This window comes from Vulpes vulpes, chromosome 15, assembly GCF_048418805.1.
Source record: "Vulpes vulpes isolate BD-2025 chromosome 15, VulVul3, whole genome shotgun sequence".
Classification (NCBI taxonomy): domain Eukaryota; kingdom Metazoa; phylum Chordata; class Mammalia; order Carnivora; family Canidae; genus Vulpes; species Vulpes vulpes.
Window position 1 is genome coordinate 29,898,186 of NC_132794.1, and position 21,399 is coordinate 29,919,584.

The window sequence follows — 21,399 nt, forward strand, 5'->3', positions numbered from 1 at the left end:
AAGTAAAAGAAATGGTATCACTAAGCAAAAAATGAATTAACTGAATGCTATACAAACCCCAAAGAGCATTTTACCAGTTGAAGAGGGTACAGTACCAATTATACTATTATCTCACCCCACTCTCTGGGTGAATAGTCTGAAAGCCTAAAATTACAGTTGATGTTAGATTTCTTGGCTTCATTTGCAAATTGGAGTCATTTTCTTTTTTGTGAATGCCATAAACACATGTTATATTGTTTAAGAGTAGCAGTCCTTAGTTTGTTATGATATTTTTCTCCTTTTTGTCCTCCGTGTCAAAGGACCTTTTTTTTTTTTTTTCTTAATTTGGCTTGTTGCAAATTGATGTAACACTGTGTTTCTGAATGATTTGCAATGGTCTTAAGTACCATTTGAGCAGAGGCTTTTTGGCATGTCACTTGTTAGGATACCAGTTCTAGAGAAGGTCCTTCAACTGGCCAGATGTGTCATTTTGGAACAGATTGAGGGCCTGCCAAAACACCATTTGTTGCCAGTACCGGATATTGTAGGGGTGCTCACCACTCTGTTACCATATTTTTGCATGTCTTAACATTGCATAAATAGGCAGCTGTTCTGTATTTAGAATATAAATGAGTCACCAGCTAGCTTTCCCAGGAGGATTTACCTGCAAAAGGGAACCACAATGTTAACCCTTTCCTATCCTCCCTGCCTGATTGTGATTTAAACCCACACTTCTCTCAGCCCATTCAGAGCAAATCCTTATGCATATAAATTGCACCTCTCTTGCCAGTGAGACAAGAGAACCAAAAAATGTGCAGTTCACCATGCTAAAATGGAACACATTTCCTTAGCAGCGAAAGCAGTAAATTAATCAGCTTATAAGCTGCGAGTGAGCAATTTGTGCTGGATTCTTTCTTACTGTTCCTTCAATAGGAGACAAGGTTCTTTAATCTAGTAAAGGCCATGACTTCATTAAGATGGAAACCCCTGTTAAAGGATGTGCTGCAAGAGACAAGAGCAGAAAAGCCCTAAAAGTCACTCACTTGTCCCCTTGGAGCTATTTTCAGGCCAGGGAATTTTTATTTATTTGGAGAATGACAATTAACCCAGAGACTCTGCCCAACAAAGGAGCAGAGTGCTGAAGCAGGTCTCATTAAAGGACACCAAAGGCAGTTGCTTTGACCTAATCCACATTTGTAGCAGATGATTTACATAACGGGCTAGCAGAAGCTGCCTAATTTTGATTTCAAACAGCTTGACCAATTTATATATATACATAGATATAATACACTGTATGTGCTTATGTTTCTCTATGCATGTGTGTGGGTGTGTGTATGTGTGTGTGTGTGTATGTTGTCCTTCAATACACTTAGGAAACAAACTTGTCAGTGTTGGAATATAAAGGAACAGGAAAGTCAAGGCAGTTAGAAAAAGCATAGGCAATTGAGGCATATGGTATATTCCTGGCCTCAACTACTTTTTTGAATGTTTCTCCCTGAAATGGTCATAGCCCTTATTTACTAAAGAAACCAACATTTTGCAATCAGATAGGGCCAAGTCGTTTCTCTAGGCTTTTCATCTTGCCAGCAGAAGAAAAGCACACACAGATAGATAGGTGACATTTGGAGAGCCAGGCCTGCCAGATTTTCGGAGGTTACAATGGAGGTCCAACCTGCTGTTCTCCTAATGAAAGGAGGGGAAATTCAGACTGGTCAAACTGCTATAAGGGATATCTCTGCTCTGGATGTCACGCTGCCCAGATGTCGCTTGGCAGGTGGAGATTCACAGAGAATGAAAATGTAGCCCTGTGGATGTGGGTGCTAGTGTGTTGCAGGGTGAACAATGAGTCTATCTTCTGACGTAAAATGAAAACAGTGTGGATCTTGTCCATATTCATGTCATGAGAAAGGGTGTTCTCAGAAAGTGTTCACCCTACTTCCCCTCCCAGACTGACATGCACATGTGCTCACAGACCATATGCATATGACTTGTTTTGGGGTCTTAAGTAGAACTTGACAATTTATTTAGTGTTTTTACATATAGAGATATATTTATGCTTTTTCTCTAGAGAAAATGGGATTATGCTGCATAAACAATTTTGTACCTTGCGTGTCAAATCTCAAAACTATATCATGAGTATTTCTCATTTTCCTTAGACTTTCCTTATTTTTTAAATCAGATTTGATAGCACAGATGCACGGTCATATAGTCAGCCATAGCCCTGTTGAACATTTAATTTGGCCCTAAAATGTTTTAATATAGGCATGGCTATGTTCTCAGTAAATATTCAATTTTTATTAGAACACAGTAAGACTTGAAGTTACCATTTGTAAGAGAAAGCTAAAGTTCCTATCATTAAGTTTTCTTTCACTACAATTGTTTTCCTTAGTGTTACGAGATGACTTCCGGCAAAATCCCACAGATGTTGTAGTGGCAGCCGGAGAGCCTGCAATCCTGGAGTGCCAACCTCCCAGGGGACACCCAGAACCCACGATCTACTGGAAAAAAGACAAAGTCCGAATTGATGACAAGGAAGAAAGAATAAGTGTGAGTTAAATAAAAATTAATGCCTACAGAGATTAAATATCAAGTCTTAAAATGGATATATTTTATTGATAATAAAATTGTAGAACTGCATTGAATGATAACTACCATTCACACTGTATTGAAAGGACTGAAAAGAGTAACCAAGAACTAAAACTTTAAGATGAGGCTTCAAAGAGACAAAATTATATAAATCAAGTGTAGATGATATATTAATAATTGCACCAATCTGAATATGAAAATATATAAATATGTAAATATATGTGAATATGTAAATATATATTTATAGCACAAAGATGACTTAGCTCTTTTTAAGATCTCCAATGCATCTATTGATTGTGCAGTACATGAGTGACAAAGAGTAAATGATGGCCATAAGCCATATTCACTAGAACATTTCTTTTTGCACTATTTTCAAAATATAAGAGAAAATAATGTGAGGTAATGCACCTTCAAGCACCTTTTCCAGTTTTTAAATTTAATGTGTATAACTAAAATTTTATATATGAATTCATTTAAAAGTTTAAGAGTTACAAAGTAAAATCAAAGTAGACAGGACTTTTTTGGTTCTGCAGTTTCGCTTTTGTAGAAAAATGGTCTGCTTTCAAGGAAAATTGATGATTAGGTTCATCACTTGATTAATATCAAAATGAGACACCCAGAACATCATAAAGTGGTAGAGAAGGGTAATGGCAAACAATTATTTTATATTTTTTGAGGATCCACTCAACATTTGTTTGGGATGCTTGTAGGAACCTGTTCACTGAAATAGTAGATATGCTTCAAACTTCTGATGTTATTCTTAATATAATTCTAATGTTCAATACAGTTATTGAGAATAAATATATTTTACTTATAATAATGTCACACAGGACTGAACAAATGTGCCATTTCTATAAAAAATCCATATAGTCTAGTGTCTATTATCTTTAAAAGTATCTCATAGATGAAGATTATTTTTTATGTGTGCATGGTGGTTACATCATAACATAGAACCAGATAGGCCATGTAAGAGATCACAATATATATTCATGTGATTCTGGTTTGAGCTCTTGACATCATGAGGATCTATGTTGCAGGGAGAATTTGGTTCTCAGTGTGCTTGGATACCAAACCTAAAAAATGTGTTCCTGGTGTTGGAGTAAATTCAATGTTGAAGGGCTTTTAGCTCATGTTTGCATCATTTAATTTTCGCTTTGTAATAAACCACCACAAAATACAGTGACTTATAATAACCATATTATTTAGCCTATGATTTTGTGTGTAAAATGACAATTCCTTATTCTGGGCCAGCTTGGCTGATCTTTGCTAGGTTTTCTCGTGCTTCTGTGGCTTGTTTAAAGATGTGCTGGCAGCTGGATGATCTAGGGTAATCTTATTCACATGTCTGGCAATTGACTTAACACTGAGCTGAGCATCTTGATTCTTCTCTTGGCCTATAATTTTCCAGCGGGCCAGCTCAGACTGGTTCCCATAATGGTCTCAGGATTCCAGCTGCTCCAAGGAAAGACAAGTCTTAATTTGTGAAAACTTTTCTTCTACTGAAACATTGCTTTAGTTTCATTGGTCTAGTCAAGTCATATTGCCAAACTCAGCTTCAGGGGAAGGAGAAATGGCTTCCATGGCCATTTTTATAACTTACAGTTTATTACACTCTCCTCCACATAATTAAGAACAGGTTGATGGGCTTTTCTTCCCATGTAAAAACAACATTGAAAGTCCCTTTCTGTGACATGACAAGTTTCAGAGCCTGAAATGTATCCATTGAGAACATACTTACGTGGGTTTTGTTTGCCGATGAGATAAAGATGAACAGAGGAAACCAGTATGTTCTTATCTCCCATCTCTGTAAGAACACTCAGTCATTGTAATGTTAAGATTTTTGAATTATATAAATACAAGGAAAAAAATTGGGAAAGAAGCCATGAGTTGATGATACACATATTGAAAACCTAATTCTGTTTCAATATCCTCTTTAACAAATAGACATTTTAACATATTACACTGGTTTATTTGGCCAATAAATGCTTATCATTTAAGAAACAATTAGGGAGCACCAATGAGAAGCCAATGATTTATATCAACTCATACTCTCATCATTTAAAAAAAATTATTTATTTTTATCCAACCTGCCCTCCTCTTCAAAAATTATTTCATAAATACAATCAAGATGAGACATAGATAATTAATGCTAACAATTGAAATTTAAGCTCCATGATGGCAGAGATTTTTTTACTATTTGGTATGCTTCTAAATCTTAAGCACATAGAACATTGCCCAGCCCATAGAAGTACTCAGTAAATGCTTGTTGAATCCCTCTGCATCAGTTGGATTTCATTATATTACCAAAAGCAGGTATCTAGTGCTTCTTTCTGATACAAATATCAATAGCATTTCATTCAACCTACTTCACAGTGAAGACAATCATTAGGATTTGATGGAAGCAGTCACGAGACTCAAAATAGAACCAGACAAGAGAGAAATACACTGCCCAAAAGCATTTTCTAGAAAGGGAATATGGAGGTTTATATTGAGAGAGAAGTTAAGAGAAGAAAATACACATACAGATGCCAAAATGGGAGGGGAGTTTTTTTGTCTTACACACTGAGCTATTTCCTTTAGGAAAAAAAAATGTGCTTAAATACTCAAAATTACTTTTTAGTCATCTTCTCTTTGCTGTTTGTTTTATTGTTCATTTTCTTTTCTTTCCCCCCCTCTTTTTTTTTTTTTTTTAATTTTAACAGATCCGTGGTGGAAAGCTGATGATCTCCAATACCAGGAAAAGTGACGCAGGGATGTATACCTGTGTTGGCACCAATATGGTGGGAGAAAGAGACAGTGATCCAGCAGAGCTGACTGTCTTTGGTAAAACTCTTTTAAATTATATATTGCTACTTATATATGCTTTTCCTTTGATGTTAAATATATTTATTGATACTAAATAAATATAGGTCATATAGGGACAGGTACTTATGACTTATGGTGATAGTGAAGAACTAGATTTGTCGCATTCTGGTTCTTTCAGATGAAATTTTTGATGTGAAGAAAAATATAATTTTGAAACAATAATTCATTTACTTTGTTAATATATATTTATATGATTTTGCCTTTTATCAGAATGCAAAAATTTGATCTTTCTCAAAACCTCTTTGAGATATTCTTTCTAAAATTTATCCACTGTGATGTATTTATCAAGTATCTTTTATGTGCAAGACACAGGTTAAGTTTTTCGTTTTCTTTTAATTACTGCAAGTGCAAAGACATTTCACTTGTTTACTACTTAAAAAATTTCAACTGGAAATATTTACAGTTTAACTTATGATTAAAAAAACTAGCTAGCTACACCCACACACACCCCCCCACACACATAAATACACACACGTAATCAAAATTAGAAAAAAACAAACAAACCTATCTTGCTGATGTAGGCAGGCTGGATCCAAGAACTCAGGGGAAGGTCCCACATGACCAGCCAAGAAGGTTCTTGGCTTCACACAGGATAGAAACCAAATGTGAGCCATAAAAAGTGAAAATAGAGTATATTGAATAATGTGACAGAAAATAGAAGCTGAAGTGTCTGGGAGACTCGGAAAGGAGAGAAGAGTGAGTTTCGTTGTCACTTGTGGCTAGGGGTTTATACTAGCAAAGAGTCTAGACTATGTGTTCCTCCAGGAATCGGGTAGGGTCAACCACAGGCAAGTATCAGGTGAACAATACGTGTTGTTCCATAAATTACTGAAGGCAAGGATATCGATGCCAGCCTCAGCCGAAGTTTGTTTGAAGCTAATGTCCTGGAACATGTTTGGATTCTAGCTTTTCTTAGGTGTTAACAGGTGTTTGGGGCCTAAGACCAAACTCAGAGAATGATTAACTTTCTTGCTTCCCTCTTGAAGTGGAAACAGAGCTTCTTTGGCTTATTCAGAGGCATAATATGGAAAGTAAGTAAATGGTGACTCACAGAGATGGAGCCTTCCTAAAAAAGAGTCCTTCCACCTCCCTGCATAATTGCTATGATATTCATGTTTCTCCAGATTTATGAAATAAGGGACTCTTCAGTGGAGTCATATAATAAATAGGCTAAAATTGATTAGATCTGGGGGCATATGAGTGGCAGTTGGTTAAGTGTCAGACTCTTGATACCAGCTCAGGTCTTGATCTCAGGGGTATGACTTCAAGCCCCACTTTGTGGGGCCCAGGGTGGAGCCTACTTAAAAAAAACTTGATAGATCTGTATCAGAGAAATTGTGGAGAAAGCATTAGGAAGGAGAAAATGGGGGATAATAAAGATGATGTAAAAAATAGGAAATTAGTGTAGGACAGCTGTGGAAAATTGAAAAAGAAATACAATGGCAGAAAAATTAGGGAAAATAGGGATCCTAAAGATACTGGAAAATGAAACATTCCTTTGGAAGTCCTTGAAACCCCTTTAACTGTCTGTATGGATACACATACACATATGTGTGTATATACATATATGTGTGTATCTATCTGCATCTTAAAAGATTTGACTATTGATAGTATGTGATTTTTTTTAAGGTTTTATTTATTTATTTTTTGAGAGAGAGATAGGGAGCGTGTGTGAGCAAGGGGAAGGTAAAAGGGAGGGAGAGAGTCTGGAGCAGACCAGCAGACTCTGCTGAGCATGGAGTCCCACATGGGGCTCTGTTTCACAACCCTGATGTTATGACTTGAGCCAAAATCAGGAGTCAAGCACCCAACAGTCTCAGCCACCCAGGCATCCCATATTATGTGATTTAAAATAAGAAAAAAACACGAGACAAGTGTGTTTTTAAATTACTTTTTTGTGCCAGCAAAAGATTCTTCTTGTTCTATAAATTAGGATAAGATCTTATTGTTGGTCATTACTCCAGAACATTTGAGGGTAGCATCAGAATCCTGCATACGTTCTGAAAGAAACTTCTTCTACATTTTGAGATGTGCCATCCCATGGTGTAATGGGGGTGCCACATGCAAAAGAGCCATATTATGATTCCCATTACATTTAGAGCATTACAGTGTGCTTTGTGAATACGTACCCAAGTGCAGGCCTCTCTTTTCAATCACTCTGAGTACCAAGTAATCTCTGGTAATATTCCTTATGGATACTTAGCAGCTTGAAATCCCAAATGACAAAACCAGGAGAAATCCCATAGTTCATTAAAGGAATTGAATAGTAAAAATAAAATTGTTCCAAGTATGCACGTAGATTTCTGTCCTGCAGAGCTCAGATGAGTATCAGTTTGCCCTTAAATTTCATGCAGTCAGCCTGAAGAATCTCAAATGTCTTTCACTCCATAATGAATAAAATACAGTTTTGACTGGTAAGATATGAAATTAGTGGCCACTGAACATTAGCATTGAAAACCCACAAGTACAGCTGTTCTATTTAAAGAAACACTCATTACTATTTTTCTATAACTGCCATAAGCTCTGGAACAGAAAAATGTTGCATTAAAGCAATACATACTGCCTTCAGAAGGAAATTGAAAGGGTTTAATGTCATTACCCAAGCAATTAGACTTACCAAAATGTGACTGTGTTATGAAATATTCACCCTATGTTCCCTAAGGACATGATGAGAACTACAGGAGATCCTTAAGTCTGTCAGGAGTTACAGGGGAACTTTTAAATTATTTTGAAAATAGCTGTAAGCCAGAAAGATTGAATTTGTCTAGTGGCAGTACCTCTGGAAGAATTGATTCAAGAATCTGGGAACATTTATCTGATGGTGTAAACTATTCAGAACTGACCTAAGGGGTTATAAGTACAATATTAAGTTGAAACAAAACGCTAAAATCTCCGTTACGGATAAGAAAACAACATCCAAACCCAGAAGTAAAAGTATAAAAACAGTAGTGATTGTCCAAATCAAGGATGTGACGTGACAAGGATTGCATGAGAAAATCTCTTCTGTACTTATCTCAATTCTCAGAGAAAATAACTAGTGTGCTATGAACAGTGGGGACTTCCTTATTTTATTTTGGTGCTCTTGTGTCCAGTATATGTTTCCTAATAAACTTCTTTATATTTCATAATTGTCAGATATTATTATTTCTGACCACGAGTTTATACAAGTGTAACTGGTTATGTTTTATGCCTCCCCCCTCTCAATTTTATTTTCATGTAGCAGCAATTCTGCTTTAATAAATTTGCCTACTGAACCCACTCTGTAGCTACAGAAAATGTTTATTTGTCCTTTGCAACTCCATCTTTACTTTAAAATGTGTTATATAGAAAAAGTAATTGGCAGTATTAATTGTTCTAAAAATATAATTGACTTATAAATAGCAAGAAAAACAGCAAAAGGAGTAACAGGTCTTTGCTAACACAAGAGCCATCTATCTGCAAGTGTTTTGATTCCCTAGTAAATAGACTTGGACTTAGAATTTTTTTTTTAGGTTGAAAATTACAGCTTATATGTTAAAAATCTATTTAGACAAAGACATGGTCAATGTAACTTCATTTTCAAAACAAACTCTGCTGTACTCCATGAATCATTTATTCTGTTTGTTCTTTAATATTTGTTGGCCATACATAACAGCTTAGTTAAGCCGGCAATACCAAATCTAAATTTAAGAAGTAGGCATCATAGTGTTAATGGACACCAAACTTTATGGCACACTCCGGATGCCTTCATAAAGAATACTCTCTAGCACTATACATATGTTTATTAAGTTCTAAAGATCCTGAGGTCAGAGAAGCTATAATTGAGTTATATAATGAAATTTCTAATTATAAGTAAGTTTGGGCTATTATCCAAAGTTTAATTATCACTTAAAAATAACAATTTTTTTCCAAATGATTTTTATTTATTTATTCATTCATTCATTTAAGATTTTATTTATTTGAGAGAAAAAGCATGTGCGTGGCGTGCATGTGTGGGCAGGGGAAGGGACAGAGGGACAAGCAGACTCCCCACTGAGTACAGAGCCCAACATGGGGCTCAATCCCAGGACCCAGAGATTATTTCCTGAGCTGAAGTCAGACACCTAACTGAGCCATCCAGGTGCCCGCTGCCCCCCCACCAAATGATTTTTAAATGCTTATCAAAGTAATCCATGAAAAAAAAAAGATTTCAAAAAAAAAAGGTTTCATGTGTTACACTTCTAACAGATTATTAGAAGTATTATTAAACATATAATGAAATACAGAAATATCTATCCCTACCCTCCTTCCAACACACACGTACATATTCCCCATCTTTGAGCATTTCTACAAGCCTGCTTTATCTTTTTCTTCTGGGCTTTCTTTCCATATTTCTAAATCTGTCCTTACTCTTCATTTTTATACATTATTTTGACTTCTTATTTGTAAGCTGATGATTTGGCCCACTTATATCCCCTTCCTCACCTTCTCACCTCCACTTTCCCTTTTTACTATCTTTCAGTATATTGGCACTAGAGACATTGGTTATATTAAGAGTCAGAATATGAGTTAATATAACCATGTAAATATGGACTGCAAGCTTAGTGTTATGCTATTATGATGGAATTTCTTTTCTGGCACTTACTTGCTCTTTGAGTTAGTAATAAACCCATTTTTTTCCTTTCACTTACATTTGTCTAAATCTGTCATGAATTCTTGAAATCTCTACCAGAAGGTTTAAAATCTTCTATATTCTACTTAGCCCTTGAGTCCACCCTTGCCACAGCCGTCCTGAGGGCCTCAGACCTCCTGCTAGTCTGACTGGGCTCGAAGCCATGTAGATCTACTCCGAAGCTCATGCTGATACTTATTTCCCCTTCTCTCACATGCTGGATTCCCTGTTTCCTGCACCCTGCATTTGTTTCTGTCCTGGTTGGCTCCTATTTCAGAAGAGTGTTTCTCTCCTACCTTCTATTTGACTGAAGCCTAGAGCAAATTTCAGGGCAAGGTACACGTATCGTTTCTGAGACTTAATTGATCTTTTGGCTAGTTATAAAATTCTAGTTTTAAAAAACTTTACTCAGAATATTAAAATCGCCACTCCCAAATCATTCAGCTTTGAGAAGTCTGTTGTGCTTCTGATTCTTATGTGAGCAGTTTTCTTTCTTTCCTTTTTTTCCATGTTTTAGTATTCTATCTTTATTCCACTGTCCTGAAATGTTTCAATACCATGCCTTGGTTTGGCACTTTGTTCCTTTACTGGCTGGACGTGATGAGCAATTATCATGTAAAAACTCTATCTAAATAATTCAGTGAGTTATCCTCTCCCATCTTTTTTATTCAGTTTACATGTGAAACATGTATTTGTTAATTTGATGTGAAACCGTCCAGGTCTTTCTTTTCTTTCATTCTTCCTTACTTACAATATTCTGTTCTTGTTTCATGGATAATTTAAATTCTCTTGCACCTTAGGATTTTAATTACCCCTTTTTTCAAATAAAATTTTCTTGTGATGCATCCTGCTTTTATTTCTTCTGACTTCCTCTCTACCCCCATCCCTACATTGTTCTTTTACACTGGAGGCTTTCTTCAAATGACAAATGATCTATTGTTGTTCAGTCATATTTAATTGCTGTTCTCTAGAAGGACTATTGGAATCTCCGTGTCAATTGATGGTTTTCATGGTAGGATAATCAAATTGGGAAACCCCAGAGGATGGGGCTGGTGATGTTGTTTTCAGTTATTAGAGGAGAGATTATTAGTGGCGGCCTGAGTGTAGTTTAGATACTAAGGGACAAAGCTATGAGAGAAGATATCTTAGGACCAAAACTTAGGAAATATAATCTGTGGCCTTCATGTAAGAATTCCAAATATGAGGTGTCATTAAAATCAAGATTATCATTAAGAGCATTATCTTTAAAAAAAAAGAGCATTATCTTTTAAATAATAATAACTTTCATACTTTAGAACAGCAAAATATTTCTTATTCATTCCCTTGTTTAACAAACATCTATTGAGCACCTCCTACGTGCCTAAAGTGGTAAGATGAGTAGACATGTGCCTGCTCCCAGGGGACCTTTTGCATCACGTTATCAGCAATAACGTGAAACTTTGCCTCTAAAATATGGTGAGAGAAGCAATTTTTCCCCTCTGAAAACATTTACCTGTGTTTGTTTTTGCTTCACAGGATGGTTTCTCTCAGACAAAGAAAATTCTTGGCAAGAAAAGAAATTAGTGTGCCAGGATTTATTTAATCACATTCAGACAGACTGATCATTATCATCCAGTCTGTTTTGGAAGGGCACAATAATTCACATTCAGTGGCTATCATAACCTCATCCCCTCATGCATGCCTAGTTAAATAAAAATAGACATACTAAGGCTAGCCATCTGACTTCCCAGTTTAACAGACACTATAGGGTGGCAAGTACTTCTGGGTCAGCTGAAGTAAAGATAAGATTTATAAGCAGTAGTCAGTTCTACTCTCCTTTTATTGCATAGCTTTTGTCTTATAGGACTTAAAGGACTCTACCTATGTAATTACTGCTGCAATACCACTTTCATAATGTCAAACAAAGTTTATTTTAAAAATTGTTAAGATCATCCTAGTAATAGCTGTCAGGATACAGCCATTGCCAATTTTACAGTCATATTCAATGACTGACTGCAGTTGAAAGAGAAATTTGTTCACTGGGGATTTAATTTCCTTCATTGTAGCATATAAATAAGAAACAAGAGATATTATGCAACCACATTTCAGACTTATCGTATTTTGTATTAAAGTGAACATTTTGTTTTCTGAACATTATTGACATAACTATAGTGAGACTTGGCATTTGATTTTATTACAACCATACACAGAGTCGGGTTTTCCAGAATGCCAATTTGAAACTAAATTGACCTGACTACTTGAAAGCTGTACTTTACATAGTACCACACTGCCAAACAACACTACTGTCTCAGGAGAGATTAACCTTGTAAGCAAGTTATGCAGGTGATTCAAATCCAGTTAATCTCACATTAAAAAAAAATGTTAATTGCATTGGCAAAGACATTGCCTCTGATCACTCTGAGGCTATATAATTAGGGATCAGGCCATTCAGAGGGACTCTAATCTAATTGATAAGCAGTCAGAAAACAGCCCTTGGGATTTCTCCCCTCTGTTTTTCAATATGTGATCAGACATAAGGTGATAACATGGAAAAATCAGTGACCTTATTTTACATGCCTCAAAATTAAGTTTGCTCATTATTTAGTAGTTCAAGATGTTTTCATATATGTTTATTTTAATTGTACAATCTTCATGTGGTACAAACTTCATGGGTGGCAATGGATATTGAATGTGATTACTTATCAACTTACTTTCTAATCCTTATAACTTTATATTTCTTTGCAGATGATTTTGACACAAAACAGTAATCCCCAAGATATTTCCTTGCAGCTTTTGTAATTTGTGTCTGAAAGAGACATGGCTTTGTGTTTGGCTTATGATAATAGTAACCACTGTAGAGGCAAAGCCTTCAAAAATACATTTTCTACCTGGACAACTTCTTTAGTCTTTAATATTCATATTTCTGTTTCTAAGATTTTTCTGGAAATAAAGTCTAGTGAAGGATACTGGAAAAATAATTCTTACAAAACATGTATTTCCATTTAAATAAATGTTAAGCAAATCTACAGTTTTAACATACTGTTTTTTGAAGGCAGTTAAAATTGAGGTAGAAGGTAATTTTAGTATAATTAGCAGAAAACAATTGGAATAATGAATAATACAATTTAGAGATAATTACTAATGGGTGCTATGGAAATTCCCAGAATAATACTTTAAAAGTCGTGACCAAACTCTAATGTATTAGTAAACGTCAATGTCATTTTTTTGGAAGGTATAACCAAAGATCCTCAAGTATAAAACCCATCTTCATGTGCTCTATATATGCAAATGAATTTATCTGGTTTATTCTTTGCATTGATTTTTCTTTTTTTCTTTCTTATCAATTGAATTACATTTTCCATCATGAGCCAATGTTAGGCTTCCAATAATTCTATGCCACATACTCTACTGCAGTTATCTAGTTGCTAGGCAACTAGACTCTGCTTGAGGGCAGAAGGGAATAGAGAAAGTTCATTGCAAAGTTGTCCACCCATGCTGAGTTCATCAGAACGGGGCAGCAGGGGATCCTATGTCTTCCTACTTGAAATTATAAATCAGGTGCTTCCACATGTTTCCATAAAAAACAGAGAGTCTTAGAACACATGTGATATCCAGAAAACCCTCAAGGATAGTGTCCCCAGGATGAAGAGACAGCTTTTAGCAACTTTAGTTTTGTAACAAGTTTAATGTCGAGTTTGCCCTGGGATTAATTACACTCATATGTTGTAATTTTGTGACAGGTAGCATGTTATAGGAAGCATACAAAAACTTTGCCTGAAAGTATTCATGTGTGTTTTAATGGAATTACTCTCACATACTGTTATACAATTTACTTTATAGTTAGCATCATGTCATGAAAGTTTTCCATGTTAGATAAAGGATAGACAGATAGATAGATACAACATAACTTTAACATTCTAATGACTTACTCATTTTGCAATGTATGAATTTGCCACAATTTTTCCTCAACACACCCATTTTATTTTTCTTTTTTTTTTTAATTAATTTTTTATTGGTGTTCAATTTACCAACATACAGAAAAACACCCAGTGCTCATCCCGTCAAGTGTCCACCTCAGTGCCCGTCACCCATTCCCCTCCAACACCCGCCCTCCTCCCCTTCCACCACCCCTAGTTCGTTTCCCCGAGTTAGGAGTCTTTATGTTCTGTCTCCCTTCCTGATATTTCCCAACATTTCTTCTCCCTTTATATTCCCTTTCACTATTATTTATATTCCCCAAATGAATGAGAACATACACTGTTTGTCCTTCTCCGATTGACTTATTTCACTCAGCATAATACCCTCCAGTTCCATCCACGTTGAAGCAAATGGTGGGTATTTGTCGTTTCTAATTGCTGAGTAATATTCCATTGTATACATAAACCACATCTTCTTTATCCATTCATCTTTCGATGGACATCGAGGCTCCTTCCACAGTTTGGCTATTGTGGCCATTGCTGATAGAAACATCGGGGTGCAGGTGTCCCGACGTTTCATTGCATCTGAATCTTTGGGATAAATCCCCAGCAGTGCAATTGCTGGGTCGTAGGGCAGGTCTATTTTTAACTCTTTGAGGAACCTCCACACAGTTTTCCAGAGTGGCTGCACCAGTTCACATTCCCACCAACAGTGTAAGAGGGTTCCCTTTTCTCCGCATCCTCTCCAACATTTGTTGTTTCCTGCCTTGTTAATTTTCCCCATTCTCACTGGTGTGAGGTGGTATCTCATTGTGGTTTTGATTTGTATTTCCCTGATGGCAAGTGATGCAGAGCATTTTCTCATGTGCATGTTGGCCATGTCCATGTCTTCCTCAACACACCCATTTTCTAATACTACCAGTGTTGCTACAATGATCCTATGCTGTTCTTTTTTTGCTGCAATTATCGAAATTATTATTCTGTTCCCCAATACTCACACTTTTTTCTTATTGATTATTAATGTTGGCATGTCCATCTTGTTTCTGATTTTAATAGGCATAATTTTAGGATAGTACTTTGAAAAAAGAAGCTTTGCATTTAATTTCTGATAAAATATCTTCCCCATGCTTAAGAAGTTTCTTTTGATTCCTTTTTATTCTTTCTTTTTAAATCTAAGAGCTTTTTCTGTATCTACACATAGGATCATATTTTTTTCTTTTTCCCTCCTATTATGTAAGTAGCCTCCTTCATCTTCTTAATTAAGAATGCTTTTAACTTCAAGTAACAGAAACCTGACCAACAATGGCATAAGCATAAGGCATTCACTTTTCTCATATCTACAATTTTTTGTGATGAAGGGATCTACACACACACACACACACACACACACACCATATCCATACTTTACCTGCCAATCTTCCAATTTGCTAAATAGAAACTTGAGGATCTTTCTAGACTTTTCTTCTTCAATACCCACATCTGATTGATCACTCAGTTCTGATATCTCTTCATTCTGTCCCCTTTACCATATCCAGAGAACCACTGTATCAGTCGAAGCTGAAATAATTTCTTACAAGAAACATTTGACGTAATTCACTGCTTCACACTTCTCTCTAGCTCATCTTTCACAGATCTGCCAACACAGTCTTTTTCACATTATTAAAAATGTTGGTTCTTTACTTAAAATCCTCCAGCAGCTCTCTTTCACTTTCAGGGCAAAGCTCATATTCCTTGAGTTAGCCTGTAAGGCCCTACATATTGCCAATCACAGCTTCACCTCCCACTCCTTTTCTGATGAAACCAAGCGGCTGTTCACCAGCCACCAAGCTCAAAGCCTGACATAGGAAAAGCTGTTTTAACATGTGCTAAATGAATGGATGGATGAGAAAATGACTTCCCTACATACACTAGGTTGTACATGATTTGAAAGGTTGTACTTGAGATTGACATGACTTCCCAATCTCAAGTCATAGTAACAGCAGCTTAGCTCTCTTTTAACATTGGGTTAGAGGCAATGAATTGGATGAATTGGATGAATATCCCCAAGTGATTGCAAAGAAAAAGTTAATCCTACTTTCTATGCTAATGATTCATTTTTGCTATTAACATTCTGAGCACTCATACGGAGATATTTACTGAACCTGTTACCTATTTGCTGACAGAAACAGTATATCAATAACAACCAGCCAGTGCTAAAGAGTTGTTTGGAGCACATAGTGTCCAGAGTTCAAAAGTATAATACAAATCAGGGCACCTGCGTGGCTCAGTCGGTTGAGCAACCAACTCTTGATTTTTGTCTCAGGCCATGATTTTGGGGTTGTGGGATTGAGTCCTATGTTACGCTCTGTGCCCAGTGTGGAGTCTGCCTGTCCTTCTCCTTCTGCTGCTCCCCTACTCATGCTCTCCTCTCTCTCACTCTCTCAAATAAATAAATAAAATCTTTTAGAAAGAGGGTAATACTAAATCATTCCATCCAACATGCAGATTTGTTCTGTTGTCTTTGGGGAAGGGGGCCATTTAGCTGCTAATTGATTCTGACTCCCTAAAATCTTTAAGAGCAATCTTTTTTTTTTCCTTCCAAGTTTTTATGGATTATTTCTAAATTCTGCATTAAAAAGCTCTCTATGAAAAGCTCTATTTGCCTGTTTTATGGCTTGGGGTTTTGAGGTCTCAGAGTACAGTTAGGTAAGTTATGCAGGTTGCTATTTTAGAGAAATTTTTGATCCCTACTGTCAATTTCACCATGGAGAGATGGAGTTGTCTTCCTTCTGAATGCCAATGATTGTTGCCTTCACTGCAATACAGTATGTGTCTTGCAACTTACACATTTACTTTATAAATATAGATCTTTATTTAAACAATAAAATTATATACTTCAACCCTCTACTCTTAATATATGTTATTTAAAGTGATTTATTTTCTTTAAAGTTTTCTTGCTAAATATGTTTCAGTTTTGTGCTACTTGCTTGATATTTTTAAACTGGGTTTGAAACTAAAGTCTTAACTAAGTATGGCCATATGGCCAGATAAATTGTGTCAATTCTCAATGGATTTCATCTTTCTTTTCCTTGACTTCTCTTTCTACCTCAGTAAGTAGCACTATTAGACTGCCTATGATTTGGAGACATGTGTTAATAAAAACTTAAATGGTAATGTTTCCTGTATCAGATCATTATCAAAAAGGGAAGAAATTAGACAAGAATCTGAAGTGCTTAGAGATTTGTGAAACAACTGTTTGTTTTATATTTCTCTTAGATGATAAGATTTTTATGGACAGGGATTTATTTTTTTCTAGCTTGATGTAAAGGAGTGCTAAAATGCAGATTACGGATAATAGGTGCAAAGTAACAACAAAAAAACAAGGACAGGAAAACTAAAACACAATATTAGAGAAATAAAGAAACATTAAAAGTTAGGTAAAGAAAAAAATCTGGAACAATGAGAAGATAAGTGGCAGTGGCCTTGGAAAATTATGTGTGACAGTAAATACTTTACAACAATTAATAATAACAGTGATTTTTATTTAAGAAAAAATCAAATCAACAACTTTTTTATTTAAGAAAAAATAAATCAGGTAGAGAGTTTTCCATACATGAAGTAAAAACATTCATGGACGTATTGAGTCCTGGTGAAATGAACCTATATGGGAAAACTTAGATAACACTTACGTGTGAGAGCATGATTTTTATGTTTGTTCGTTTTCTCTAGCACTTTTTTTTTTTAATTTTTATTTTAATTCCATTTAATGCTAGAATTCTTGATGGAGAATTAATATATTTCCTTTTCTATATTTTCCAACAATTTCAAGTTTCCCACTCAGCCATTGTGATAGATTAATCATTTTTATCTCTTTCCTTGTTTCTGTGTAATCCAGTGTTAAGATTTTTTGATAAGGTTTACATGATTTAGCTTAGGAATTCATTGAAAAATCAACTTAATATTTTTCAAAGGATTGTATGGTGTTATATACAAACATAGCTACTTCTGTAATCCAAAATATTTTATTTTATTCAATTACATTGGATTCGTAAAGTCTTATCAAGACATAGCTGAGATAGAGTTATGTTTTATCTGTAATGTATTCAAAACACATAACATGTTTTAATAATAATACATGTTTTAATAACATGTTTTAATAATAAATGAAACATTCATTTCATTTTACCATTTTTGCTTTTTTTTTTCCTAAGAACGACCCACATTTCTCAGGAGGCCAATTAACCAGGTGGTACTGGAGGAAGAAGCTGTAGAATTTCGTTGTCAGGTCCAAGGAGATCCTCAACCAACTGTGCGGTGGAAAAAGGATGATGCAGACCTGCCAAGAGGAAGGTAAGAACATCATATGGATGGAAAATTGTTAATCATTGAATAATTGAGAAAAAAAAAGACATCCTGATTGTAACTACCAAACACTCTGATATCTCTGTGTATTATTTCTACACATATGATTTTTACATATGTAAACCACATATCTACTGTTTAATATTCTGAAGTCCTCCAGGCTTTTATTGTCACTCTTTGATTGAAGTTTCATATAAATGCCTGATCCTCCACTCCATTTACTACCCCCAAATATTAAAGTTTCCTGACGTGGCCCTTCCACCATTCTACTCCTATTGAACTCTTGAATACCTACTCTAATTACCTCCAACTACTGCTCTGCTGCCATGATACTTCCCCCACCCACACACACTGGATACTGTCCACCTTCCTTTGTTGTCCAGAGCATCACTAACCAAAGGCTGCTGACTATAGCTTACTTTAAGGTCTAGAGTAAAGGAAAAGTTTTGTGCAACACAATACTGAAAAGAGAGCAAATACAATACTTAACATTACTCACCACATAGGAGTTTGTCACTTAGGGACTGCCTGTCACTTTCTCAATCTACACTTCTTCATGGAGACTTTTCCCTCCATCTCATTTCTATTCTTCCGATCACTAAACCCCAAACCCAGTCATTCAGCTTTCTAGGGTTAGTCTAAAAATGCTTGTTATCCTTTTAGAAAAATACATTTAACTTTTTTGTTGTCTAAATTTTTCCAAGACCTTGCTCTTTATGACCAAAAGAATCATTTAAGGGATTTTTTTTTCTATATAATGAGCAAGTCTAGCTTTAAGATTTGTTTTGTCTTTTGAAACTGTAGCCATCACACCTACTATAATCATCATCTGCATAAAATTTCACATTCTGTCCTTTCTATATTTTTTTTCTAAAAAAAAAAAAAGAAATTAGGTTTCGTTCAGCTGACTGAAATTAAACATACTTTCACAGACATCATTGCCTTTTATCTGCTCTCACCAGCCACCGCTATGGATACTTTGCTGAATATATGCATTTATTTCAAAATCTGATTTATTTACCCTTAATTTTCTGATACTATATTTTCTAAAGTTATATCATCAACGCATTGGCCTGAAATGGACCAAACATTTTAAATAGCCAGTGAGAGGTTCCTTGCAATTTATTGGAATGAATCAAGTGAAGCTTTTAATTTTATTAATCCTTCAGCCAAAATAATAGGGAAAGTCACCTCTCTGTTTCCTTTGTCACTATGCCATCAGACATCTTTTTTTTTAAGATTTTATTTATTTATTCAGGAGAGACACAGAGAGAGAAGCAGAGACATAGGCAGAGGGAAATGCCTATTGGCAGGTGGCGGAGTACCTGATGCGGGACTCGATTCCAGGAATCTTGGGATCACGACCTGAGTCAAAGGCAGACACTCAACCATTGAGCCACCCAGACGTCCCTGGACATCTGGTTTTAAAGGAGTGTTGTAACAGGAATTTGTGAATGTTGAGGTTCCTCAAGTCTTCTCAGTGGAGAAGCAGGTTGAAAAGCAAGAAGAGTTTTGGAGCTGAGTAATTAGTGTCTATTGTCTATGGATAGTCAATAATTTTCCTCAAGTTTGAGAGCACTTAATGTGTAGTTTTAGAATGTTGATGTAAGATTTAAAGATGATGAATTATATGGTAAAATTTGGCCTAGTGTAGATGAAGATTAATTTTCAATTACTGGGAATAAATAGCCTTGTCCATTTTTTGAAAAATATTTTACTTAATTATTTTAGGGAGATAACACATGTGCACCAGTTGTGGGAGGAGCAGAGGGAGAGGGAGAAGCAGACTCCCTGCTGAGCAGGAAGCCAGACACTGGCTTGATCCCAGGACCCCGGGATCATAACCTGAGCCAAAGGCAGACACTTTGCCAACTTAACTGTCTAGGCACCCCAGCTTTGTCCATTTTTTAAAAAACAAACAAACTTCTATTTTGGAAAATTTTTGGATTTATAGAAAAGTTACAAAGATAGTACAGAGAATTCCTGTATACCTGATCCTCAGTTTTCCCTATTGTTAACATCTTATATTATGATGAAATATTTGTCACTCCTAATGAACAAATGCTCATGCATAATGATTGAAGTTTATACATTATTTTGATTTCACCAAGTTTTCCATTAATGTCTTCCTTCTGCTCCAGGATCCAATCTAAGGTATATATTTAGTTGGATATTCTAGAATATTGCATTTACTTGTCATGTTTTCCCAGTTTTATCTAGTATGGCAGGTCCTCAATCTTCCATTGTTTTTATGACCTTGACAGTCTTAAAGGGTATTGGCCAGGTATCCTACAGATTGTTCCCCAAACTTGAATTTGTTTCATGCTTTCTCATAATTAGACTAGATTTGTGGAGTACTAGGAAGAAAGCCACAAAGAATGCTCTTTTTTCACATGGTATCAGGGGTTACATGATATCCATATAATATCCTTCATGACCCTGCCATCTTTATTCATTAAGCAAGATCCAGTTCATAAATATTTCAAAAATAGAAAGTTGTAAGACTGTGTTGCATTTTAATGGGTTTGTGTCTTTGAATTAAGATAAAATAAAACTTAATCAAGCCCAGTTTGATTTATTCCTGGATTTGTCTAGGCATTAAATCATAAAACTTGACACTTTTCATTGTTACAGTATTCTTCAATCTTACCCAATTCATTTATTTCAGAGCTCAAATAATAAAAATCAAAGAACAGTATTAATACTACCTATTTAGAATGGATGATATAAGGCCTCTAAAGACAAGGTGGAAATTTTGAGAAATCTTATTTCCACTAACTTTCCTTAAAACACTGTCCTAGGGTTCTGGCCTTTTTATTTTTCTGCTTATGACATGATACTGCTATAGCACTTTGTGTGACCAACTAAATATTTTCAAAGTATTAAGCACATGGAAATGCTGTGTGAGCTTTAGATTGTATGTTAGAAAGGCTTAAAGTAAGGCTCAGGGCCGTATAGAAATTGAGGTCAATATTTTTATCATGACGGAAGCCACATGCTTTTTCTTGAAATAATCTTTAAGTGGTATTTCAAAGAAGCTTATTCGTTCTTAGATTTGTATACATTAGCATAAGCTTCACTTATGCATAATGAGGGGGAAAT

At 35.5% G+C, this 21,399-nt stretch overlaps 1 protein-coding gene across 40 annotated transcripts in view; it reads left to right on the plus strand.

Moving 5' to 3' along the window:
* Positions 1-21,399, plus strand: part of ROBO2 (roundabout guidance receptor 2) — a 1,660,631-nt gene that overhangs the window by 1,482,318 nt on the left and 156,914 nt on the right. For all 40 annotated transcript variants that reach the window (XM_072740956.1, XM_072740957.1, XM_072740967.1 and 37 more), the window contains 3 exons: positions 2,369-2,526; positions 5,268-5,388; positions 18,147-18,285. In XM_072740956.1, coding sequence (XP_072597057.1) covers positions 2,369-2,526; positions 5,268-5,388; positions 18,147-18,285 — 418 coding nt within the window. The remainder of the gene's footprint in view (positions 1-2,368; positions 2,527-5,267; positions 5,389-18,146; positions 18,286-21,399) is intronic.